At 32.9% G+C, this 24272-nt stretch overlaps 1 protein-coding gene and 1 long non-coding RNA gene across 3 annotated transcripts; both read right to left on the reverse strand.

The window, feature by feature from the left end:
* Positions 1-7263: 7263 nt before the first annotated feature.
* LOC131655664 (serine carboxypeptidase-like 42) lies at positions 7264-13174 on the reverse strand. Of its 2 annotated transcripts, none has more exons than XM_058925499.1 (10): positions 12916-13174; positions 12617-12724; positions 12415-12507; positions 12147-12328; positions 11788-12066; positions 11563-11615; positions 11384-11476; positions 11210-11293; positions 7609-7642; positions 7264-7495 (listed from the first exon to the last, which is right to left on the reverse strand). In XM_058925499.1, the coding sequence occupies exons 1-10, from the start codon at positions 13166-13168 to the stop codon at positions 7328-7330; spliced, it is 1347 nt and encodes a 448-aa protein (XP_058781482.1). In that variant the 5' UTR covers positions 13169-13174; the 3' UTR covers positions 7264-7327. The 2 variants fall into 2 exon arrangements, with proteins under 2 accessions (XP_058781482.1, XP_058781481.1); XM_058925498.1 differs by having other exon boundaries at positions 11563-11696.
* Positions 8305-8955, reverse strand: LOC131655665 (uncharacterized). Its single transcript, XR_009299838.1, has 3 exons — positions 8594-8955; positions 8421-8497; positions 8305-8340 (listed from the first exon to the last, which is right to left on the reverse strand). It is a non-coding gene; the product is annotated as an uncharacterized LOC131655665 (long non-coding RNA).
* Positions 13175-24272: the final 11098 nt, after the last annotated feature.

The raw sequence follows: 24272 nt of genomic DNA on the forward strand, positions 1-24272 counted from the left end.
TCGCAGCGCCTACCACATGCATGTACCAGCACCGGAGAGCACAGCCACGATGATAATGTGTAAATAGCTCGTCACCCTCAGCCTCAGCCTCGGCCGCCGCCACCAGGTGGTGCTCGAAGTAGCGGCTCAGTGTGATGAACCGGATATGAGGCCCAGATGTCCTGGCGCACTCAAAGTCAGCAACTTCGGGCTCCATTCCCAAATAGAGCACCATCCACTCAGTGGCTTCGACCCTCTGGATCCGGGAGTGGGTCAACAGTGGCCCCCTGATCGGCAGGTGGAGAAGACACTGCACATCATGCAAGGTGATCGTCATCTCCCCAACCGGCAAGTGGAAAGAAGACGTCTCCTTGTGCCACCGCTCCACAAAAGCCCCCTGCATGCCGTGGCTGATGGTGGTGTACCCCGTCATGCAGAGCCCACTGAGCCCTGAACCTCTCACAGCGTCGTTAAACCACTCGGCAGTCGTTTAAACAGACTGAAAATCTTTCGGGCATGGTTCACCATTTTCAATGGCTCTCTCTCCTGTTACAAAAAAACAAATAAAAAAGTATGTTAAACAGACGGTTAATAAAATATTGAATAAACGTCTAAATTATAAACGGTTAAATAATGTAGTCGGACAAATTATAAAAAAATACCTCTCCCTCCCAGATTCGCCGAGCGACGTGATCGCGGTAGAATATCAGCACAGAAGTGTCAATGGGCCCTCCCGGGTAGCTGTCCTCCTCCCCGGGTGGAGGGTCAACATCCGGTACCCCCTCCGCCTCGTGGTATGGCACTGCCACGTCCTCCTCCTTCTCCTCCTCCTCCTCTCGCTGGCGGGAAGAAGATACCCGAGCCAGCCTACTCCTAGATCCAGATGAGGAGGTACCCTCGCCCATCTCCACGGGAACTCGCACACGTCGTCCCCGGCCCTGCCCCCGTCCCTGTGTCGACGCCAGCTGCGCCGCCGCCCGCTCGCGTCTAGCCGACGCAGTTTGGGTCTCTCTACCCTGTCTGATGCGTGCTGGTTGGTTGCCTGACATGTTCCTGTAAACAGTTGAAATCGATTAATATGCGAGACAACAGAAAAAACTAAAAAAAATTGCACTTCTGATACAATTCGGAAGTTCATTTCCGAAACTGGGAATGGAGGTGTTTTCGGAAATGAACTTCCAAAACACCCCTGCGCAGAAGTTCTCTGCAACCTCCAATGGCCGACCCCAAAATCCTAAATCAAACCTATGTATACACATTCTAAACATCCTAAATATCAGTACAAACTTAACCTAATACATTTTTTGCTATTTGTAAACACCCTAATATAAATTTTAATTATAGATCTTAAAATCAAAATGCTTACCGATTGAATAGATTGGAGGACTTTTGAATGTAGTAGAGCAAGTAGATGGAGCCTTTGATGTAGCTTGGAAGTGGTTTGCAGAAAAATCTCTTTGGGGTTGAGTTTGGAAGAAGATTAGGGTAAATGAATTAGGGAGGGGGGCTGTTTTGCTTAATCTGCAAAACGTGCAGTATTTCGGAAATGAACTTCCGAAATGCTGTTTTCGGAAATGAACTTCCGAAATAAGACAATTTTTTCAAAAAAAAAAAAGGCGCTTTCGGAGATGCATCTCCGAAAACACATTTTTCTTGCACTTCAGAAATGCATTTCCGAAGTCAGGGGTAGTTTGGATTTTTCACCAGAGGTGAACTAGAAGGTTGGGAGGTAGCCAAAGAAATTTTCTATATATTTCCAAAATATGATCCTTATCATCTCAACTACTACTATAATGCACATACGGTATATCGAAATTTTATACAATCACTTAATCACAATCTTTAATTTATTTAAAAAGTTTGACTTTAATTTTAACTTTCTTTAAAGTAATACATTTTAATGATTATAATACGCTATTAGTGTAAAAAAAATTACATTAACAATATATAACAATTAAATTTAATATTTATTTAATACTTAAATCGATAATAATCATGCATGTATATTTTGATTTTTAAAATGAAATCAGACAACAATTTTTTGTAAAAATAATATATGATAGCCAAATACATATTAAAAAAATCTATGTTTGTATTATATATAAACAAACTTAAATTACAAAAAACTGTTTGTATCAATCTTAATTTCAAATATAAATTTTGATCATTAATAAAATCACAAAATTTGAAAGACTATATATCAAATAAAAAATTGATTTTATTTTAAAAAATCAAAATCAAATTTTTTCATAAGATAATTGATTTCAAATAAACAAAATCAAAATACTGAACTTACACTAAAAAAATTGTTCATCTAATGTTTTTTTTTATAAAGCATCAATATATTGAAAAGAAAAATAAGCACAAAAAATAGCGTGAGCAGACAGAAAATGTAGTTTGAGGTTTGAGCTTCGATTTTCAGCTTCTGCAATTTCATGTTTTATTTAGAAATAAAATGGCGCTCTTAAGTTATTAAATTTTTAATTACAATATAAATCATTTATTCTCTTATTTGTTTAACCAACCGACATGAAATATTGCTTATTATTTAATTTAATTAGAATAGAAAAAAAATGCTATTACCTCGATTGTTTAACCTTGGTGTTGGCTAAAAACTAAGATATAAAATTAAACAATGTTATATTCCAACTTCTAAATGTTAACTTTCATTCACTTTTTGCACCCTAACGAACGAACAAAACATCATTATTCATCTTCTCCACCTAACAAATTGAAACACCATTCTTTATCTTCTGCAAGTTGAACGAAGTAAACAAAAGAGGAAGGAAACTCGAACTTCAAACCAAGTCCTTTCTCTGACTCTCATCACGTTTTCGATATGTATAACTTTCTCCATGATTGTACCAATAATGTTGTTGTTGTGGTGGTTTTTTAGACTTAGGGTATAATGCTGTGTTGTTTTCATGTATTTGTAATTGTTTAGTGTTATTGTTGTTTTATTGAAATGAAATATTCATTGTTGTTGGTTGTGTAAGATTTTTATTTTATTTACAAAAGTTGTATGTGATTATGGATTGTAGTTGGATGAAAGCCAATAGATTGAATAAATAGTATGAGAATGGAGTGATTTAATTTCTCGAATTCGCAGAAAAAACATATTTAACAATAATGAGATTTTTTATTGTCCTTATACAAAATGTCATAATTACGCAATATCATCCAAGGAAAGATATATTCAATCATTTAGGTTGTGATTGAATTATTCAAAATTACACGAAATGGATATGGCATGGTGAAATGACAAAAAAAGACATGTGTCACATAGAATTGAAGTTTATGAATATATCAATGATACTTTAGAAGATATGATCTATGTGATAATGGAGTAGATTCTTTTAAGAAAGTCCATGTGGATGATACTTTACAAAGTGACATGGAAGAGTCGTTATTTCTGAGATGTAAATTTTTTACAAGATTGTCAGTAGTGTTAAAACTATTTAATCTTAAGGCAAAAGGTGGGTGGACGGATAGAAGTTTCAGTGAATTTCTTAAATTTTTGCAAGAAATGATTCCAAAAGGTAACATGTTGTCGAACCATAGTTATGAGGCCAGGAAGATACTATGTCCAATGTGTTTGGACTATATCAAATTACATGCAGGTAGTAATGATAGCATATTATGCATGAAAGAGTGTGAAAACTTAAAGGAATACCCGAGGTGTGGGGAGTCACGCTACAAGCTAAAGGACAATGGTGTTGAAGATGATGATAGTGTAACCAAAAAAGGTGTTCCTTCCAGGGTGGTGTGGTACCTACCACTAATTCAAAGGTTTTAGAGATTGTTTGCTAATGTAAATAACACATAAAATACTAGATGACATGCAGATGAAAGAGTATGTGATGGAAAAAATTGTCGTGTAGTTGATTCATTGCAATGGAAGAAAATTGATAAATTATTTTTCAGATTTTTTCCTTGAGCCAATGAACCTTAGACTTGGACTTACCACCGAGGGAATGAACTTGTTTGGTAATATGAATACTAATCATACTTCATGGTATGTTCTTCCCACATTTGTATATATTGAATTATGTCAATGAGGTTCAACCTTACTTGTTCGCTCACAAAAGTCTTATCAAGAAAAAATTCACAGGATAAGAGAAAAATTGATGTTGACAAAGCATAGCAAAACTTTTATAAATTAGCTTAATGAAAGAGTTTCTAAAGATAGTAGTGAATCCGAGACAAATTAAATGAATGTTTTATATGCCTAAGTTTAATGTAATGATTTGGAGTGCATACGATATTACTAAATTTTAATTCTATACCAAACCAAATGATGATCGTAGTTCCATGCAAAATAGTGGGGTTATGGTTGAAGCTGAATCCATGTACTTCCCTAGTTCCAACGATAACAATCTTGTACTGGTATCTAGAACGTCTTTAGGGGACATTGAGGAGATTTTAAAGATTAATTATGTTACTTTTAAAATACCATTATTTAAGTGTAAGTGGATTGACAACAACACTAGTGTAGAAACCAATAAATTAAGATTCACACGGGTTGATCTTTGAAAGGCAGCTTATATGAATGAATCATTCATCATGGAATCCTAAGCAAAACATATTTTTTATACCATCGATCCTTCTAACACTAGATGATCAATTGTTCCACAAGAAAAACATATTTCTGATAGTGATAAAAATCAAGATTTAAATGTTGAGACCCCTTCTTTCGCAACACATGTACGTCTCTCATCTGAAAAATGTTGTTGTTGTTGAAATCAATGGTTTAAAGATTTAAAATGTTGTTGTTGTTGATTATCATTATTGGTTTTAAATGTGGTTCAAATTATAGGTGCTTAACAATAAATTACAAAACTCACAGAAGAAAACTTTTGGACGGCCGTTTAAGAATTTACATTTTGGTTTTTTTGTTGTTGTTTAATCATTTGTTTTAGTTTTGTTGTAAAAATATAAGGTGTGTGTCATTTTGGCTTTACAGTTGGTATAAAAGATGAATATTTTTAGTAAAATGTTTCTGTTTTAGAAATGGACAAAAGATACGGTGTTTCTATTTTAGAAATAGACAAAATAGGTTCTGTAATACAAGTTAAATATCAATGTTTTCTTCTCGGTTATTTTAAATTGAGGTAGTAAGACTAAATCTATTACCTCGGGTTTTAATAAAATCGAGGGAAAATGTGGGGCGCGCCATCCAGTTCTAAAAATAATAAAAATGCAGTTACTAATAATCAAACTCATGACTAATAAATCTTTTCCCTCGATGGAATTACAACTGAGTTATAAATGACGCATTTTCATGACGTCTTTCGTTATATCACATAAGAAACGAGGTTAATCCTAATTTCTAACCAAGGTAAAAAAAAAAAGTGTTTTTTATGATAGTGTATATCTCTTTTAAGGGCTAAATCACCTCAGTAAGATTTAGTCCAAACAAGTTTATTTTTGAGGTGACATGTAGGCAATACTAACTAAGTAACCTTGTTTTTGAATGAAATCTGCAACTAAAGAATTGAGACTTGAGGAATGAGTTTGTAGAGTAGATATATTAGTTTCATGCAATAATGGCTTCTCTCATAAAAAATTCATGTAGAAGTTTATAGAAGTTCCACTACCACGCAATCAACTAGTTTGATTCATTAAGTTTGCTGGATTCAAGTTTTAGAGATGAAAAAAAAACATGATGTTTAGTGGTGTCAAATGTGATGAATTTAATAGAATAAAATAGATAAAAAAACTATAGTATATTGTTAAAATATTATAAAATTGACTTAATTGCAATTTTGGTCTCTCTATTATCAATTTTTTTGGATTTTGGTCCCTCTATTTTAAAATACGGAATTTTAGTCTCTATATTTTAGTTTTTTGAGGATTTTAGCCCCCTGCAAATTCAAAGGCAATTTTAAATGAAATGACGCTCTTATTGATGATTTGTCAGTGCTAGTTCAACAATGACTTTTTCAAAAAAAACTATTTTTATTTAAAATTTATGTTGAACATGTCATCAATGTGATTTCTATTTTATTAAAAATTGCATTCAAATTTGCTAAGGTACCAAAATCCTCAAAAAAACTAAAACAAAGGTACTAAAATTCCGGATTTTAAAATAGGGGGACCAAAATCTAAAAAAATGAATAATAGAGGGACCAAAATTGCAATTAAGCCTATAAAATAAATAATAATATGATCGGTGTACCTTGTCGAAATGAAGAGATTTTCGATTGAGACAAATGAGAATGAGAGGATTACTACCTTTATTGTCGATTGAGACAAATGAGAATGAGAAGAATTAAATATAAATTTTGTAAATTTTAAAAAATAATGATAAAAATAATAAAAATCTCGACTTAGAATTCAAAACTTTGAGTTTCTTTTTTTTCAAAGAACTTTTTATAACATGTTAAACATGTCTGCAAAATAATCATTTAAAAATATACATTGATTTAATAAAGATTAAAACTACGTGCATAATAATTTTGTAGGGAATAAAACATGTTTCTTTTTTATGAGCAAAAGTAAAATTTGACAATTTATAAGGACCAAAATCTTATTTAACCTTATAATTTATTAATAAATTAAATAATTAATCTAACAAAATAGGTTTATGGTATCATTAATATTATAAGAAAAAAATATTGTAGCCACTTTAATTGTCACAATTATTTGTTTTTTTTTCTTTTGCTATTAGCATAAGTGTTATGAATTTGTTTGCAAAATTCATTCTTTTTCAGTATTGAGCGATGTTGAATTGGTGTGCTTTTTAAAAATACTTTTACCAATTTAAATGACTTAATGTTTTTTATGTTTAAAAATAGAATAGTTTATTTTATTTAATTTTCTTGAAATAATTTAAAGGTAATTGTATTTTTTTAAATCATCACTCTTAAAAACTTGTTTACATGGAGAATAAGATGGTTGTTGAAAAATAAAATCTAAAACAATTGAAGTTAAACTTATGAGTGATAACATAAAATGTAATACAAGTAGTAATTAACCTTTGTCTATATCAAGTTATAAATAGTTTTACCTATGTGTTTGATTCTGTCAAATAATATCTTTGTTTCTCTGTCAAATAATGACGTATGGAGAAACAAACAATCATTTTTTTAATTAGGTTACAAAATCTTCAAATTTATTAAAAATCAATTGGACTATAGAATCTTCTATTTCCATATATTATTCATTGTTTTTTTTAGCAATATCCTGGATTAAAATAAAAAGAATAGTATAAAAGATGAACAAATTTAAATTAGAGACAATGATCCATACATCACGTGCACAATCTAGAAAACCATTCAGGCGCGAAACATAAATTGACAATCTCCAAACTCAGATTTTGAATACGATAATGAAGTCGATATATTATTCATTCATCAATCGAAGGTCGAGTAGTATTTGGCAATCTCCTCCCACTCAAAAAGGATTGAAATAGATGCAATGATCTTGAAGGTTGTCCATATGGTACCATGTGACCAGCTCCTCTTACAGTGGCAAAAGTTAACAATTTTCCATACTCAGTTACCCAACCTCCAACCTACAAATAAATATTCATTTGATTCAATAAAATTATAAAACTATATTCAAATCATTTTTCAATATGCATAAAATAAAATGGTCAATTATTAATAAAAATTTACATTTATTTACCTGTCCTTTGTGAAACCAAACTCTATATGGATCACACTACAACAGTTAAAGGCTACTAAAGCGCTTTTTTTTGGGCTACTAAAGCGCTTAAAAGCGCTGTTAAAGCCAGCGCTGTCGTAGGTAACGACAGCGCTTTTGAAAGCGCTCTCGTAGCCCCTCCTATAGCAGCGCTTTTATCCATAAAAGCGCTCTAGTATCCCCCCCTATAGCAGCGCTTTTTCCAGAAAGCGCTCTTGTACCCCCCCCCCCCTTTAGCAGCGCTTTTTCAAGAAGCGCTTTCGTAGGTTGTGCATTTTTTTATTTTTTATGCTTTTTTTTTTAATCTTAGGCAGCGCTTTTAGTTAGAAAGCGCTTTCGTTTTAAAAAAAAAATACATTTAATATGAAACATTTTATGAATTAATATTGCATATATTTATTATCAAAATACAAATAAAACTTCACTAATTTTATAAGCAAGTGCTTATAATTATCCACTATAATATCCACTTAGCTACAAAATAAGCACACTATCATTTGTTTGTGTGTATTTCATATATTACTATAAAATGTATCAAACTATAGTCCCAATTTTGACCATGGAGGATATAACTGGTTGTACAGTGCCATCAATCAAATTTCAATTTACTTGACTAATTAACTAGTGTCGTAAGTTTTCGACACACTTATTTGCAGCATTTGTTGAACCATGTCCCAACCAATGTTAAGGATGCTTTCCCATTCAGATTGTGGCCTGCAAAAATATAAAATAAGATTTAAAATCATCATAACGATTCTATGTAGGAATGAGAGATTTATTATGGACTTGTGTACCTTTTGAGTGCATGAACATCATTTTGAAACATGATGATTTTGACCTCTGCTCCTTTCTCTTTTAAAGCTCGAGCGTACTAAACATTCAAACAGCGAAAGTTATATTGTCATACAATATCAACGAAGAAAACCATGAGTCTGAGTGAATTATTCCTATCGCTATAAGTACTTACTTGCAGTCCATCAAAGATTGGAACGCGACGATCTTGTGCACCTAAAAGGAACAGTGTTGGTGCCTTTACCTGCAGAATTCATGAAAAGACATAATGCCAGAAATCAACTCCATGAAATAAGATACATCGTAATCATAATCATTAGCACCAATCAGGGTAATTCAATCATTAAGAGAGCTTGTAATAACATGGCAATTCAATCTAAAAAATGTTTGGTTCAAAGGCAAGACCTTTGAAACATGCGAGATAGGAGATTTGCTATAGAAGAGAGACAAATCTTCTGCTGAAAGTGTTTCCTGTAACCGATTTCTTGCAATGGTTCCACAGGCCTCTACATAGAACCAATCAGGGATATCGGTTGTACCAACCATTAGTGCAAAGTTGAAAATTGGATTAATTGCTGCAGCTGCAACAAACTTCTTTGGTGCCTGTAACAATTAGAAATCCAAACAATACGTTATGATCAACAAAAGCCACCACACTTCAACAAATTAAAAGTTCATAAGAGTTATTGCAAGAAGATAAGAGTTAATAAAACATGAATAGAAGTTATATAGATATGTCAAAAAGAGATAAGTCATATCAATTATTTCAGAATTTTAAAGTCAACTAAAGAATTGTTTTCAACTAAAGACAAGTCTTTTAATTCCAACTAAAGACAAGTTCATAAGAGTTGTGCATAAAGCTGATTTTTAAAGGTGGATGAAATGTTGTGAATCAATAAAGCATGGTATATATCTATTTCTTTGATTAAAGTAAAGTCTGCTAACTAATATAATTAATGGTTATGATTAGTGACACACAATTTCTAGCAAAATATATGGCTATGAACTTGAGTCAGTTCTCTAAACGTAATATATACTTATTTCTTTCATAATAGCCAACATGATATCAAACTATTGAAAAGACTTTAAAAATTACATGTATAGTACTTTGTCAGACATGTTAATATTTTTTTTTGTGTGAATGATCTATCACAAGGAAACAATTTGAAACACTTGAATCTAAGTAAAAAAACAAACCAAGAGCAATTTAAAACCACTTGCACATCATACTTGTCAAGCATACAAACAGAGTATTAATTTCAATACCTTCTTACCAATCATTGAAATCCAGTATATATGCAACTAGCTTGATCACATAATCTATGGCAGAGAGAACATCATTGACATCCTACACAGGAAAAACTAAAATAAAGATACAAATAGAAAATCCAGTATATATGCAACTAGCTTATAAAGCAGATGTTCGCTTAGATAGTATTACCGACGTTTTTTCCGGATGTAGAAAACAATAAATACTAACCTGAGATCCAACTTTCCCTGGAAGAGACTGTAGTGCTTCCTCGCCAAATCCTAATGAACCTTTGAGAGATATAATAAGGTGTAAGATACCTTAAATAAATAGACATTTAATCTTCCATACTTTTGCACCCTTTTACTTTTCTAAGCTAGTGATTCTGAAGAACCTGAATAAGCCGCTAACTGCATTTCAAGCTAATTAAGCCAACAAAGCTTATTTTTCCATAAACAAATGGTAGCCTTAAGTTCATTATGTAAGAGTTAAATCAACAATCTCTAACTGTACTAGAAGCATGAATAACCTGTAATTTACAATCAACAAGCTATATCCAACCGAATAACTGGTTGCATTCTATGAGAAGAAAATCGTTAATCAATTCTATAGGGATTCAGTTTCACATTGAAAACCCTAACTAAGCAAGTGCTTATAAAGATTAGTGTCGTGACTCACTTACCCTAACTTCAAAGCAACGAGAGTGACAAGGAGCGGTGCAAGCAAGTAACACTTTCACCTGGTTGCAATTGAGACACACTTGAACATGATTCACAAAGCAAAACCACAAGATGAAGGGAAGCTCTAACATACCGAGGAAAATGAATATTCATTATGATTATCGAATCGAGAAGAAAGAAAACAAAATCAACAGAGTCAGCAACAACAATTTCTCAAAGAGAGGAATCGATTTAGGGATTGAATCTCGTCATTCTTCACAGGAATCAGCTTTAGGGTTTATTTTTGGGAACAAGGTTAAAATGGAGAAGAGTGTGGTGGAACGGTGGATACTCCATGGCTGGCGAGGGAGAAACGATGGCTAACGGTGGTGAATCGATGGCTGGTGGTGGTGAATCAATGATGGCTTAGGGTTACCGAAAAAGATGACGGCGAAGATGATTTCTGAATCAATGGCTTGTTTTGATTTTCGACAGTGGAGAAAACGTGTTTTGGTTTTTATTTTATTTTATTAATTATATATTATAAAACAATAGGTATAGGTAATTCTTTATAATATATTTAAGTGTTTTGAAATGGGGCTTTACCAGCGCTTTTTCAAAAGCGCTTTGAAATAGGGGGTCTTTACCAGCGTTTTTTTAAAAGCGCTTTGAAAAGGGAGGCCTTTACCAGCGCTTTTTCAAAAGCGCTTTCGTAAGGGGACTCTTTACCAGCGCTTTTTTTAAGCGCTTTCTAATATTCCCCTACAACAGCGCTTTTTTTCCTTGTTTTTTAGATTTGTTTTTAGCGAAACCTATAACAGCGCTTTTGCCTAAAAGCGCTTTCGTAGCTGTGCTGGCAAAACTCAAATTTGGCGTAGTGTCAGTAATATTGAATTTCAAGTCATGAGCTAGTTCACGAATGAGTGTTCGAGTACCTAGTAATGGCACAACTGAATCTTGGTCTCCACTGTCACAATACATAATTAACACAAATAAATTTCTTATTGCAAAAATGTATATAGAATATTGATGTATATCATTTGTTAAAATTAATTACCTGTAAATCCATATTGGAATATGATTCTGCACTATCCGTTTCAAACTTGGAAGCATGTCAATATTAGGATCTGATAAACTATAATTTAAAATACTACAATAAAGAAAAAATGTGTTACAATTTACAACATTTAATAAGATACTGAATTCTAAATTCGAAACCCTATACATTGAACTTACTCACTACACATGGACCATGAATATGGCAAACTGGTACGATTAGCATGAAGAGCCTTTTGAACTTCCGGCAGATTAAGGTAAAAATCACTTTCATAGTCCAAACAAACATCTACACTTAAACTTATTTTAGTAGCCTGCATTAATGAAATAATCAAATTAATTAATTATAAAAAAGTATCATCACCAATTCACATTAACATATAATTAACAAGAGGAAAATTGTACCATTTTTTTCAGTTTCAGTTCTTGTTGAACTATGGATGGATAACAAACATCAAGAATCACATCATAGTAGTTTATATACTGGCCAACAATTTTATTAGCATCATTTATAGCATCATTGCATGATTTGGATATGTTATGAGGATTTGCATAAGTATAATCATCAAAATCACAATCACGCGTAAGAGCAAGACCGATTTCATCTGAAATCATTCCGTGTGACCAGAAATATTCATATGTTGCCTGTGTATCACGATCCAATTTCAGAAGAGGGTTTCCGATCTAACAAATTCAAGAAAAAAGTATGATTAGTTTAATCAGTAAATTAATTAATTAAATGTCACATAAAATGATATTTTTACCGCGAGTCCTTTTATATTGAATTTGAAACCATTTGAGTGAAGAAGATTATAATCAAGAATAGCATTAGCTAACTGTGGGATGTAATGTCCTGCATAGCTTTCTCCAGTCAAAAACAACTTTCTTGATCGATAAGAAGGGAATTTCTTGTACCATTTCAGCAAGAACAAAACCATATCATTGGCTGCCAAAAACAAAATTGAAAAACTATGTTCATGCTTAGTATAATATATAACTTTTTATTTTACATAGATAATAACTATATATTACCTGTTGCATCATCACCAATGATATAATCAGAAGTTGTATTTGAGTATGACCATCCAACTCCAGCAGGAGACTCCACAAACAGAAGATTTGAAACTATATACAAAATATAACAAATAATAAACACAAAAACATATATCATGAATCAATGCACACCAAAATCATATATTCTCTAAAATGAAAATATAAACTCATAAATAAATACCTTTATTCCAAGACTTTGAATTCCTCCGTAAACCACGTCCATCACCCTTGGGATAAAATGGTCCTAATTCAGTAAAAGCACCTCCTCCGATGGAAGAACATCCCGGACCTATAAAATAAGTTGTGTTTAAACAATAATTTTCACTAATATATATAATCGTCCTTAGCGGCGAATATTTCACGAGACTATTTTTAATCAATGTTTAAGCGTGTCAAATTTTGAATCTTGTGAAGCAATCGGCATACACACCCTAAAAAGGTACGGTATATAATAATAAAATAATAGTAATGGATTATTACCTCCATTGAGCCAAAGGGTCAGGGGTTTTTTGTGAGCATGATGCTCAGCCTCGACAAAATAGTAGAAGAGACTCCTCCCATGCTTTACATCTATATCAACATAGCCAGCATATTGACTAAATTTAACCTTAGGTTGTCCTGGTAACCTCTCAACCAAATCTTCAATAGGGTACCCTTCTACCCTAAAAATATTACCCAACAAGCATACATAACCTAAAAGAATCAAGACACCAACAAACCAACACTTTCCCATTCTTAATTCCATTACAAGCACACTCTCTATCTATATTCCTTGAGAACTCATTTAAATAATAACACAAGATTAGAATTAATGAGTATTAATATTGCATAAATAATAATGTATATTATTTTCCTTGATATAACAGTATATAATAATAAATAAATTAAGCAATATTTTTTAAAAGATAAATTCTTAAATACATTTGAATTTAGTTGAATACTAGTACCTATACATAAATTTCATTTAACATTTAAAATTTCTTTTTTGAAAGGCAAATATATGATACTATATAAATATAAAAAGGCGGTATATAAATAGGCAATGTTTAGAAATACTTGAGCATATACTATATATATTCATAATACCATTTTTGTTAAAACACATTTTTAATAGACTTTTTTTTTTTTGCTTTTTGAATAGACATATTTAGCATATACCATTATTATAACCAATATAATTAATTCATTCTGAAACAATAAAAAACGAACGCATAAAAATCTACGACAATCTAGAAGATTTGTCCACATTGATTTAACTTTTAAATTAAAAAAAGTATTAAAACTCTCTTATTTTTTATAAGCATCCTCGTTAAACTATTGTTTGTTTCTTAGGTCACACTATATTGGTAGCATCGCCTAAACTATTGTCTTTTGCCTGATTTTAGAAAAATAAAATAACTTTTATACTAGAAAAATAAAAATAAAATAAATGGCAATACGAATAAACTTTTCTTAATAATATTTATGGTGCAAAACAGTTCATTAATTTATTATAATTTGTTAAATATTCTATAAGTCTAATCAAATTAACCCCAAGGATTGATCTAGCGGTGAAGGTTTCGATCTTTGAAAATGTACTCCTCTCAAGGTCTTGAGTTCGATGCAATCAATTTTGATAGATGCTATCAATCATTATGTTGGGTCAGTCCATACAAAACTCGATTAATCGATCGCAAGGCCGAATATCAAGATTTCAAAAAAAAAAAAAAACACTAATCCAATCAATTTCATAATAAAATTTTCCATTAATAAGCTTTTAATAAATATTTAATGGATGGAAATCTCTTAATCCATTAATTAATATATTTTTAATGAATAAATATTTATTCCATCTTTCTATAAATGTAAATTAAACGTTATATATTTTTAATTAATTTTTTTTTGAAAAACTAATAAAATTACTATAATATGAAGGGTTTAAATATGTTTTTTTTTTATAAATATCTCAAATTTTATTTTTAGTCCCTATTAAAAAATGACATATTTTGATCCCATAAAATTATTATGCACATAGTTTTAGTCTCTACTGTTAAATTGATCTGTATTTTTAAATAATTATTTTACAGACATGTTAAGAACGTTATAAAAAGTTCCTCGAAAAAAAACTTAAAATTTAATTTCTAAGTCGAGATTTACATAACTTTTATCATTATCTCTTAAAACTTTAAAAAAATTATATTTAATTCTTTTCATTTTAAAAAATTCTATAATTTAATAAATAAATATTTTATAATATTCTAAACATGTACGCAAAAAAATATTCAAAAATTTAAAATTTTAAGGGTAATTAAACAGTTTCCAAAATTTTAAAAAATAGTATGGACTAAAACTCCATGCATAAAAATATCATAGGGACTAAAATATGTCATTTTTTTAATAGGGACTAAAAATTAAACTTGAGATATTTATAGGGACAAAAAACATACTTAACCCTAATATGAGTGATAAAATTTTTTTTCTAGAAAATTAAATTAATTTTAAACAAAATGCAAAAATTTGAAAAAACAAAAGTAATAAATTTAAATAAATTAATAATGATACATTTCTTAATAGTAAATTAATAAAAATAAATATCATATTACTAGAAAGTAGGGGTGGACATCAGTTCGAATTTGAGCCCAATTCTCTAAATTGAATCGACCCACAAGTGTGAAATATGAGTCCACTTTCGATTTGATTAGGTTTGGTTTTTATAGTATTTAACTTCTTATTTTAGTTTTGAGGATTTCTTCTCTCACGTAAGTGGTGGAGAAGCACCCTAAAGAAATTTGAAAATGTTCTTACAAATCTGGAAATGCATCTTCAAAAGCAACTATTTCACACCAAATACATGCGTAAATGAGACACACCTCTCTTTTTGTTTGAAAATAGTCTGGAGATGCATTTTCGTATTCACCCTAAATATATCACACGCATTCCTAACTCAGACACCCTAATTTTGTCCTAAATTGATCCAGAGATGCATATCTGTAGCATATTACGGATGTGCACTTTCCTATTCACCCTAGACAGTAAATTTTGATTTTTTTAATTTAAAAATGCACCGATGTGATAGACCATGTATTATAACACTACAATGCGGAAGGGCTTTAAAAGCGCTTTTTTTGGGCTTTAAGAGCGCTTAAAAGCGCTGCCAAAGCCAGCGCTGCCGTAGGTAAAGACAGCGCTTTTGAAACTCCAAAAGCGCTCTCGTAGCCCCCCCTATAGCAGCGCTTTTTTCATAAAAGCGCTCTCGTATCCCCCTATAGCAGCGCTTTTTTCCAGAAAAGCGCTCTCGTAGCCCCCCCTATAGCAGCGATTTTTCCAAAAAAGTGCTCTCGTAGCCCCCCTATAGCAGCGCTTTTATCCAGAAAAACGCTCTCGTAGCGCCCCTATAGCAGCGCTTTTTTCAGAAGCGCTTTCGTAGGTTGCGCTTGTTTTATCTTTTTTGCTTTTCTTTTTATCTTAGGCAGCGCTTTTAGTTATAAAGCGCTTTAGTAGCCCCCCTTTAAGAGCGTTTTTTAAAGCGCTGTCGTTGCTAAACGCAATATTTTAAAGTGCATTCTGTAATTTAAGTCTCCCCGTTCGACCTGTACTTTATATTTATTTTCAACCTGTAATATTTTCGACCTGTAATATATTTTCAACCTGTAATATTTTCAACCTATATTTATTTTCGACCTGTAATATATTTTCAACCTGTAATATTTTCAACCATAGGTAGGACAATATATATATATATATATATATATATACACACACTAATATAATACCATTATAATCCAAAATAATATATATACATTATTATAGTTCAATTCACATGTAACTAACTCATGTCAAACAAACTAAATCAGATACATATAACTAACTCATCTCTAACAATAACTAAATCTGAATATAAGCCCAAAATGTAAAAAATCCGACGAGCGCACTGTCCTGGTCCTGTAAAGTATGAACAGAAACAAAAACAATGTGTCATCAATCCAGTCTCAAATCAAACTATCAGCACCACTTAACAACAACAAAAACAAACTTGATTCATATAACAACGTCATCATCGTCAACCAATATTAAGCAAAATGAACCAACATCCACCAAAGAAACTCAAACACAAAGTCATTATCAAAATAATGTATTCATAAAACTGTTCACACAATAATGTATTCATACCTATATGAATAGTTGTTGAATATAAACTTGACACAATTCCTCTTTGATTTCTTCCAACTTAAGTCTTGTGTAAGAAGCAGCATAGAAGTCATCAAAGTACTACATAACAAAAACATAATATGAATGATTTAGTTAAATGTAATAAATTATAAGAAATTATCTTAAGTTATAATTTCATACCGTGATTGGAATCTCTAATTGATTCGTTTGAATGATTTCTTTCATAAACCTCAAAACAAAGTATTTGCAATCTGAACTATTTCGTTGTTGCGGACACTACATAGAAAAACAAATAAGATTTTATAATTGTCTTGTTTTATCAAGTAGCATAACTATTATAAGCATAATTGTGAAAATTAATGTACCTGCACTTTGATCCAAGTAATGTTGTTTGATTTAGTCCGGGATACCTGTGCGTCTCTTTGACTTCGGAACACTTGTATTGATCTAACAAAAATATAAAAGCATATATTTAGATCAATATCACAAATAATTAAATATATAAATATATAAATATACACGAATATTTAGAACGATCCCACTTACGTATCAATCATTGACTTCATAGTCGGATAATTGGTCCACTCACCATCTACCGAATTCAGAAAATATACCACTTCTCTTATAGGGTTGATAGCAAGCAACAACCAGTGTGCTCTATAAATTAAAACAAAAGTTTATATGAAAATTTTGCTACGCAAAAGAAACAAAGATTAGATGAACCAAGAATGAGAAACTAACCCTACTAGTCGGGTATTATACGCCCAAAGAAACAGACTTTCTATATTGCCGGTGGACAGGAATCTATCGACTAAGCGCTGTCTAACTGATTCCGGTTCCGTAGCAATTATCTGTCCGCTGCAATGGGCGGAAGACACGAAATGGAATATGTTTAACAATGCAGTCCCGCGCAACACTTTGTCATACAACAACCTTAAATAAAAGCATAATAAACATTAGATTATTTTCATTGAAATGTGTAAATAAATTGTTCAACTAATTAAATAATATATCGGATGAGTGAATATTATCGGATGTATGAGTGAATATTATCGACGCCTAGTTGGTCATGCGAAAAAATTTCATGCATGTCATCTAGTGTAATATTTGACAGGAATTCAATACCAAAGATAGCTTCATCCATATTAATTTCACGGAAAGCACCATCCGTCAAATCTGACATATCAACAAGTGTTCCGAGCGTCGTCCGGTATCGAGTCACAAAAGCACCACCTTTTTTTGCCGCTGGCTTCGGAGGACCCTTTTCCTTGGGTGGTACGCTACGAACTTGCTGCGTCACTTGTTGTGACCCCCGAGCAGATGTCTAAAAATCATATAACTTAGGTAAATTATAAAATCATGCAGTTTTAGATTCAAATTATATATTAACACTTTAAATGTACCTCTTTTAGTGATGCAACAGACTCCTCCTCCTGCAAAATCCCTTTACCCTTAATTGCGGGTTTTGTAGGAGCAGTCTAAAATTAAAATGTAAAAAATAATTAACGTAACGGTTCAGAATTGACATTCGAAAACTAAATGATTCATAATGGTTTTCAACATACCTCATCACCAATGATAATGAGCTCTTTAACTTGAGATCTTTCATGGACACAAGTCTTCTAATATCTGATGAGTAGCCTTCTGGAACTTTAACTTCACTGAGGAACTTACACAATGTTTTCTTCTCCTTTCTAGATAGAGTGTAAACAGCAGGTGGCAGATATGTTCGTCTTCCTTTCGTCACGGGTCCCAATTTAGTTCTCATTCCCATGTTTACCATGTCCTTCCTTATGTTAAGGCCATCCTTAGACTTTCCTTGTATATTGAGTAACGTACCTATAACGCTGTCAAATACATTTTTTTCAATATGCATAACATTGAGGAAATGTCTTACGTACAACGACTTCCAATATGGAAGTTCAAAAAAAATTGACTTCTTCTTCCACCCACCCTTGACAAGTAAATGTGCAAAAGGCTTGCCAAACTGAGTGCTCACATCTTTCACCTTTTCAAAAATTTGATCACCTATCAAAAAAGGCGGGGTTGTACGTTGTTCGGCCTTTCCATTGAATGCTTTTCTCCACCCACGGTAGTGATGATTAGAATTTAAGAATCTACGATGGCCGAGAAAGACATTCTTCTGACAAAGATCCAATCGTGTCGTATCGATTTCATCTTCACAAACAGGACACGCTTTTTGACCTTTATTGTTGTACCCTGATAGATTTCTGTATGCTGGAAAATAATTAATTGTTCCAAACAACATCGCCCTCAAGTTGAAACTTTCTTTCCTATACCCATCGTAAACCTCCACACCGTTCTCCCACAAAAACTTTAAATATTCGATTAAGGGTGCCAAGTATACGTCTATGTCATTCCCTGGTTGTTTAGGCCCATAAATTAACATAGATAACATCATCTACTTACGCTTCATACATAGCTACGGAGGTAGGTTATAAATCATAAGAATCACAGGCCATGTGCTATGCGAGATACTTTGAATACCATTAGGGATGTCAACTTGCCCCCGTTAGCGGGGATCTCCGTGGGGATTCTCTGTTTGGGGCTCCAAAGATGAGGAATTTTCCCCCCGCGGGGATGGGGATAGGGATCAAAGTCTCCCCGAAGGCACTTCGGGGACGGGGGTGGCGTAAATATCCCCCGCCCCGTGGAGTCCCCGCCCCACCTAAAATAGCATAATGTCCTTAATTTATATATAATTTTAAATTTTTATGTAAGTTTATTTGTTATTTTATATAAATAATATTATACACAAATTTAAAATTTATTTGTATGGTTAGTAAAAGAGTGATCTAAATGATTTTTTCATTTTTTTTAGTTTGAAATTTTGGTGGTCATGTCACTCGATATTATAAATTAAATATTGTAAAAACAATATATTTATTATAAATGAATCATTTCTAAATTTCGTGTGGTTAGGTTTTAGAGCTTTTACTATTAATTTAGTTTAAAATAATATATAACAAAAATTATGTTTATGGATCTCCGCATGAACTTTGGGGATCCGTGGGGACCCGCGGGGACGGGGATGGGGGACAAAATCCCCCCGAAGTGGGGATGGGGAATAGATTCGAGGGCGGGGATTGTGATGGGAATGTATCCCCCGTCCCCGCCCCGCCCCATTGACATCCATAAATACCATGCGGGTTCATTCCATCAGTAGACAATGACAAGCGAAGGTTTCTTGCTTCTTTTCCAAATTCAGGATAATCACTATCAACTTTCATCCACTGTGGTGAGTCTGCCGGATGTCACAACTTTCCATCAATAATTCTTTCATCTGCATGCCAAGTCAAGTGTCTTGAATCGGTTTCACTACGATACATGCGTCTAAATCTCAGAATTATAGGAAAATACCATAAGACTTTTGCCGGAGACAACTTTTTCTTATATCTAGGGGCACCGCATTTATGACACTCATTCAACGCTGCATACTTGTTTCGAAACAAAACGCAATCATTTGGACATGCATGTATCTTATCATAGCTCATGCCAATAGAGGACAACATCTTTTTGGCCTCATATGTTCAATTGAGAAGAACATTATCCTCTGGTAGCATATCTTTCATAAGGGCTAATAACTCTGTGAAACTTTTATCCGACCATCCATTGTCCGCCTTTAAGTTGTACAACTTTAACACCGCAGACAATCTTGTGAATTTTGTACAACCATCATACAACGGTTTCTACATCGCTTACCAACCTCTCAAACATTTTGGGACAATCCTCAAGATCTTCTTCAAGCGCTTATGCAATCTCTTCGACTCGATCATAATCGTATGTGTCTGTGCAATCGTCGTTTGAAGCATACTTTGTATTACACCTCGACTCAACATTCCCGTTACTTTTCTCACCATGCAAATTCCAACATGTATAACTTCTATCAATTCCAAACCGTAGTAAATGCGATGCCAACTGATTCCCGTCAATCTTATCCCCATAACAGCAACCCAAGCAAGGACACGTCATTCGAATCGGGTCTTCGGCGTGCGCAACCGCAAACTTAACGAATTCCCATACCCCTTTATCGTACTCTTTCGACAATCGGTTTGAATTCATCCATGTCTTATCCATGTCTTAATTAAGCTAAACAAAAACGATCAAACTTTCACTCTTCACAAGTAACCCCTATAGCGAATTCACAAAGTTAGTAAGTTCATCACTTAACGATTAACGAAATTGACATCAAGAATATTCCACATGTCAGAATAATGAGCAAAGCTCTTGAGCCTCTTTCATTTCTTCTTTGAAAGTAGATAACATGACTATAGTTTTTGTTAGAAATCATAAGCCAAGAAATTGATAGTGCATGAAAAATAGAAGAGAAAGTTATTATCTTAGAATTTTGTATCCTATATTAACTCTCTAAACACATAAAACTAATGAGCTATCAAGGAGCTTCGCTTATGTTTGTAGTTTACCATTAAACAAAATATTAAAATCAAGTGGTTACAAAAAATAGGTGCATGTGATCATATTATAACACATCATAATGTCAGTATAATGCGTTTCTGTCAAAACGCAAAGTATATAATCACACAATTTCAGACAAATTCATCATAATACCAGTAATTTGAGAAAGAAATTTACCTCGGATGTTACCGAACTCAAGAAAACGCCAAACGTCGAACTAGGCCAGAAAACGATCAAACTTTCACTCTACACAAGTTACCCCTATAGCAAATTCACAAAGTTAGTAACCACCAAGACAAAATCGATTGAAACATTCTAAAAGAACCTACATCCTAATAGACACATGAAGTTCAGTCCTTCAAATTCTAATTTAAACATATAGAAAAGAAAATGGAAAAAAACTCAAATATACCATAGCATGGCTCAAACAATTTCATAATATTCAACTATAGGAAAGTATGACTAAAATATATCATTATATATTCAGTTAGATTTTCTAACTCATGCGTAGTAATTTGTCTTGTACTCAATCATCATAAATATAGTGAACTATAACCAACTCAAAATGATCATAACCATGATCCCATCAAAATGCTGACAAAATAATTTAGTGTATGTTTGCAAACAAATAAACAAACAAATATTTGTTATTCAAACATGCTGACAAAATACTTCAATCACCCTTACCAATATGTGAAAGCTACTTCAAATTTGGCGTCCCTGAATTCCAAACCAAATAGTTTATTTCATTTCATCCTAGCTTGTTAGCTAACAAGACGTGGGGAATTGGAACTAGTATAACTTAACAAAGAAACTTGATGAGTTGGGCAAAATCATTGACTTTGATTCTTATTTTTTAATATATAAATTCGATTGAATCCATAGTTTTAAATCACATCATTATCTATAAATTGAGTCCTATAACACATCTAAACTCCCATCAATACAAATTTACAAATACTTTATAACAAATAGCAAGAGTACAAGCTAATCATGAAATCCATAATCCTATCATTTGCTCAAAACTTGTAACAAGACCTCACTGCTAGAAAACATTGGAACTAAATACCTAATATGTTTCCAGTACAAAATGCTATTAAACTCTACCAACAAGAACTCACTGCTCGTCCAACAGTTTGATTCTCCTACATATTTAGGGCTAACATAAATACTGGCCAGCGATAAGTGTAAAGAAACTCACATACAAAGTTTTATTTTCTTTTTCAACTTGAAACATAGAATGGGATGAATAGATTTAAACAAAACCAAAAGAGATGTCATAGGCACGATGAAGAATACCTGGTAAAGAATCAAGGAAACAAGAATGTTGTCGAGTGAATGCAGAACGGAGCCGTTTGCCGTTTGCGATGCGGTGAAGGAGAAGACGAAATTCAGAGATGGAATCAATGTAAACCAGTTCCTATGGTGACAGTATAGTCAAAATTCAGAATCAATTTCGTGGAAGACAGAGATTTTCGTGGAGATTTTCGTGATTTCTGAGAAGCTAGGTTTACGTTTGGGGAAGAAGAAGTTGGTATATCGTGATTTCTGAAAAACTTAATAACCTACGAATGTTTTGTTTTAAAAAATTTAATTTTAAATAACCTACGAGAGCGCTTTTTAAAAGCGCTTTGGTAACCACCCATATACCAGCGCTTTTTAGATAAAAAGCGCTTTGGTAACCTACACCTTTACCAGCGCTTCTAAAAGCGCTTTGGTAACCAGCCTATAGCAGCGCTTCTACAAAGCGCTTTGGTAACCATCCCTATACCAGCGCTTTTTAAAAGCGCTCTCGTACCCCCCCTTTACCAGCGCTTTTTTTCACCTGTTTATAGTTTTGTTTTTAGCGCAACCCTATAGCAGCGCTTTTCATAAAAGCGCTTTCGTAGATGCGCTGCTAAAAGACAAAATTGGCGTAGTGTTGTAACTATACTATCATAATAAAAAAATTATAAACAAAACCATACATTCAATGCTCAAGATGAAAATTTCATATACAAATGAATCAATCCATAATACACTCAAAATAACAAAGTAAGAAATGATAATAATATCCATAATCTCTAATATAAATACTACACTACTGCGTATGTCGGACCCCCTTGTTCCTTCTCTGCCTCTTGTCTTGCAGTTTCGTCCATGTTTAAGTAAGAATGGCATTTATAATGTACCTCCAAAGATAGTCTTCTGAAAAGACTCATTTGTCTATTACATACTCGTACAAGATCGATAATACGATGACATGTAGGCAACACATCAACAACAAGATATGTCCTAGCTTGCTCACCCTCTAATATCGCCTGATGAGATGACCTAGGTGGATCTCCCAGAGCATCCGGTATCATGTAATGATGTGACATTCTAAAATACCACTAGACATAGTCGAATGCAGAGTGATAGTCGCTAGAAGCTACAGAAACCTCATGCTTCAACTAGTACCAGATGATTAAGGAAATCATCATACATGACATCTACATATGCGCAGACCATAGTATGAAGAGTCTCTTGGAACAAATTCCATATACCCAAAGTGGCGCATGACGCGTTCAAGAAGGTGTGGATACATGAAACATGACCCACAAGTCAACCATCCATAGTACAAGGCTATGTCAGCCAAGGACGCGTTTGACTGTGATATCCATATGCTTGGAAGTATATATCATATGTTATTGTATGGTTAAGATACACTTTAAAGGGCTTGGTCGCCTGATTTCCTCTTAGCGGATGAATGGACAAGCATAGGGCATACCCTCAATATGGGTATCAACATATGACCAACCAGATATGTGTGGGAAGTGTTGAAGGATCCATGCCTAAAAATGGTAAATGTGAATTATTAGTAATGTGTAGCACAAGTGTTATGAAAATGGTAGAAAAATAATAAAGAAAGGAAATATATTATCGTCAATAGTGTGCACTAGTACAGAAAATGCTTTTAACCTGAGACGCAAAATGTGTTTTACCTCGGCTATAGAAGCGAGGTAACGAAGGGCGTTATAAAAATTAACGACTTAACACCTCAGTTTTAAAACACCAAGGGGTAAAATTATTTATGCATGTGTTCGAACCCCATCATCTACACTTTTATTATTTACAATACTAGTGCCTCACGTATCTCGGTTTATCAATAAAACCAAGGGGTAAATTAGTTTTTTATAATCAAAACTTGTTACATTGTTTACACAAAAAATTAATAAAGTAATTTATTTACAAACAACATTGTTTATCCAGAATATTACATTGTTTATACA

This window comes from Vicia villosa, linkage group LG3 (assembly GCF_029867415.1).
Source record: "Vicia villosa cultivar HV-30 ecotype Madison, WI linkage group LG3, Vvil1.0, whole genome shotgun sequence".
In the NCBI taxonomy this organism is placed as follows: domain Eukaryota; kingdom Viridiplantae; phylum Streptophyta; class Magnoliopsida; order Fabales; family Fabaceae; genus Vicia; species Vicia villosa.

Bases quoted from the DNA above. Each gene is read 5' to 3' on its own strand.
- LOC131655664 (XM_058925498.1), bottom strand. From the start codon at position 13,168: ATGGGAAAGTGTTGGTTTGTTGGTGTCTTGATTCTTTTAGGTTATGTA. The intron at 12,067-12,146 runs GTAAAAATATCA...TGAATTTGTTAG, and splicing joins TCAATATAAAAGGACTCGCG to ATCGGAAACCCTCTTCTGAA. The intron at 11,477-11,562 runs GTAAGTTCAATG...TCTTTATTGTAG, and splicing joins TCATGGTCCATGTGTAGTGA to TATTTTAAATTATAGTTTAT.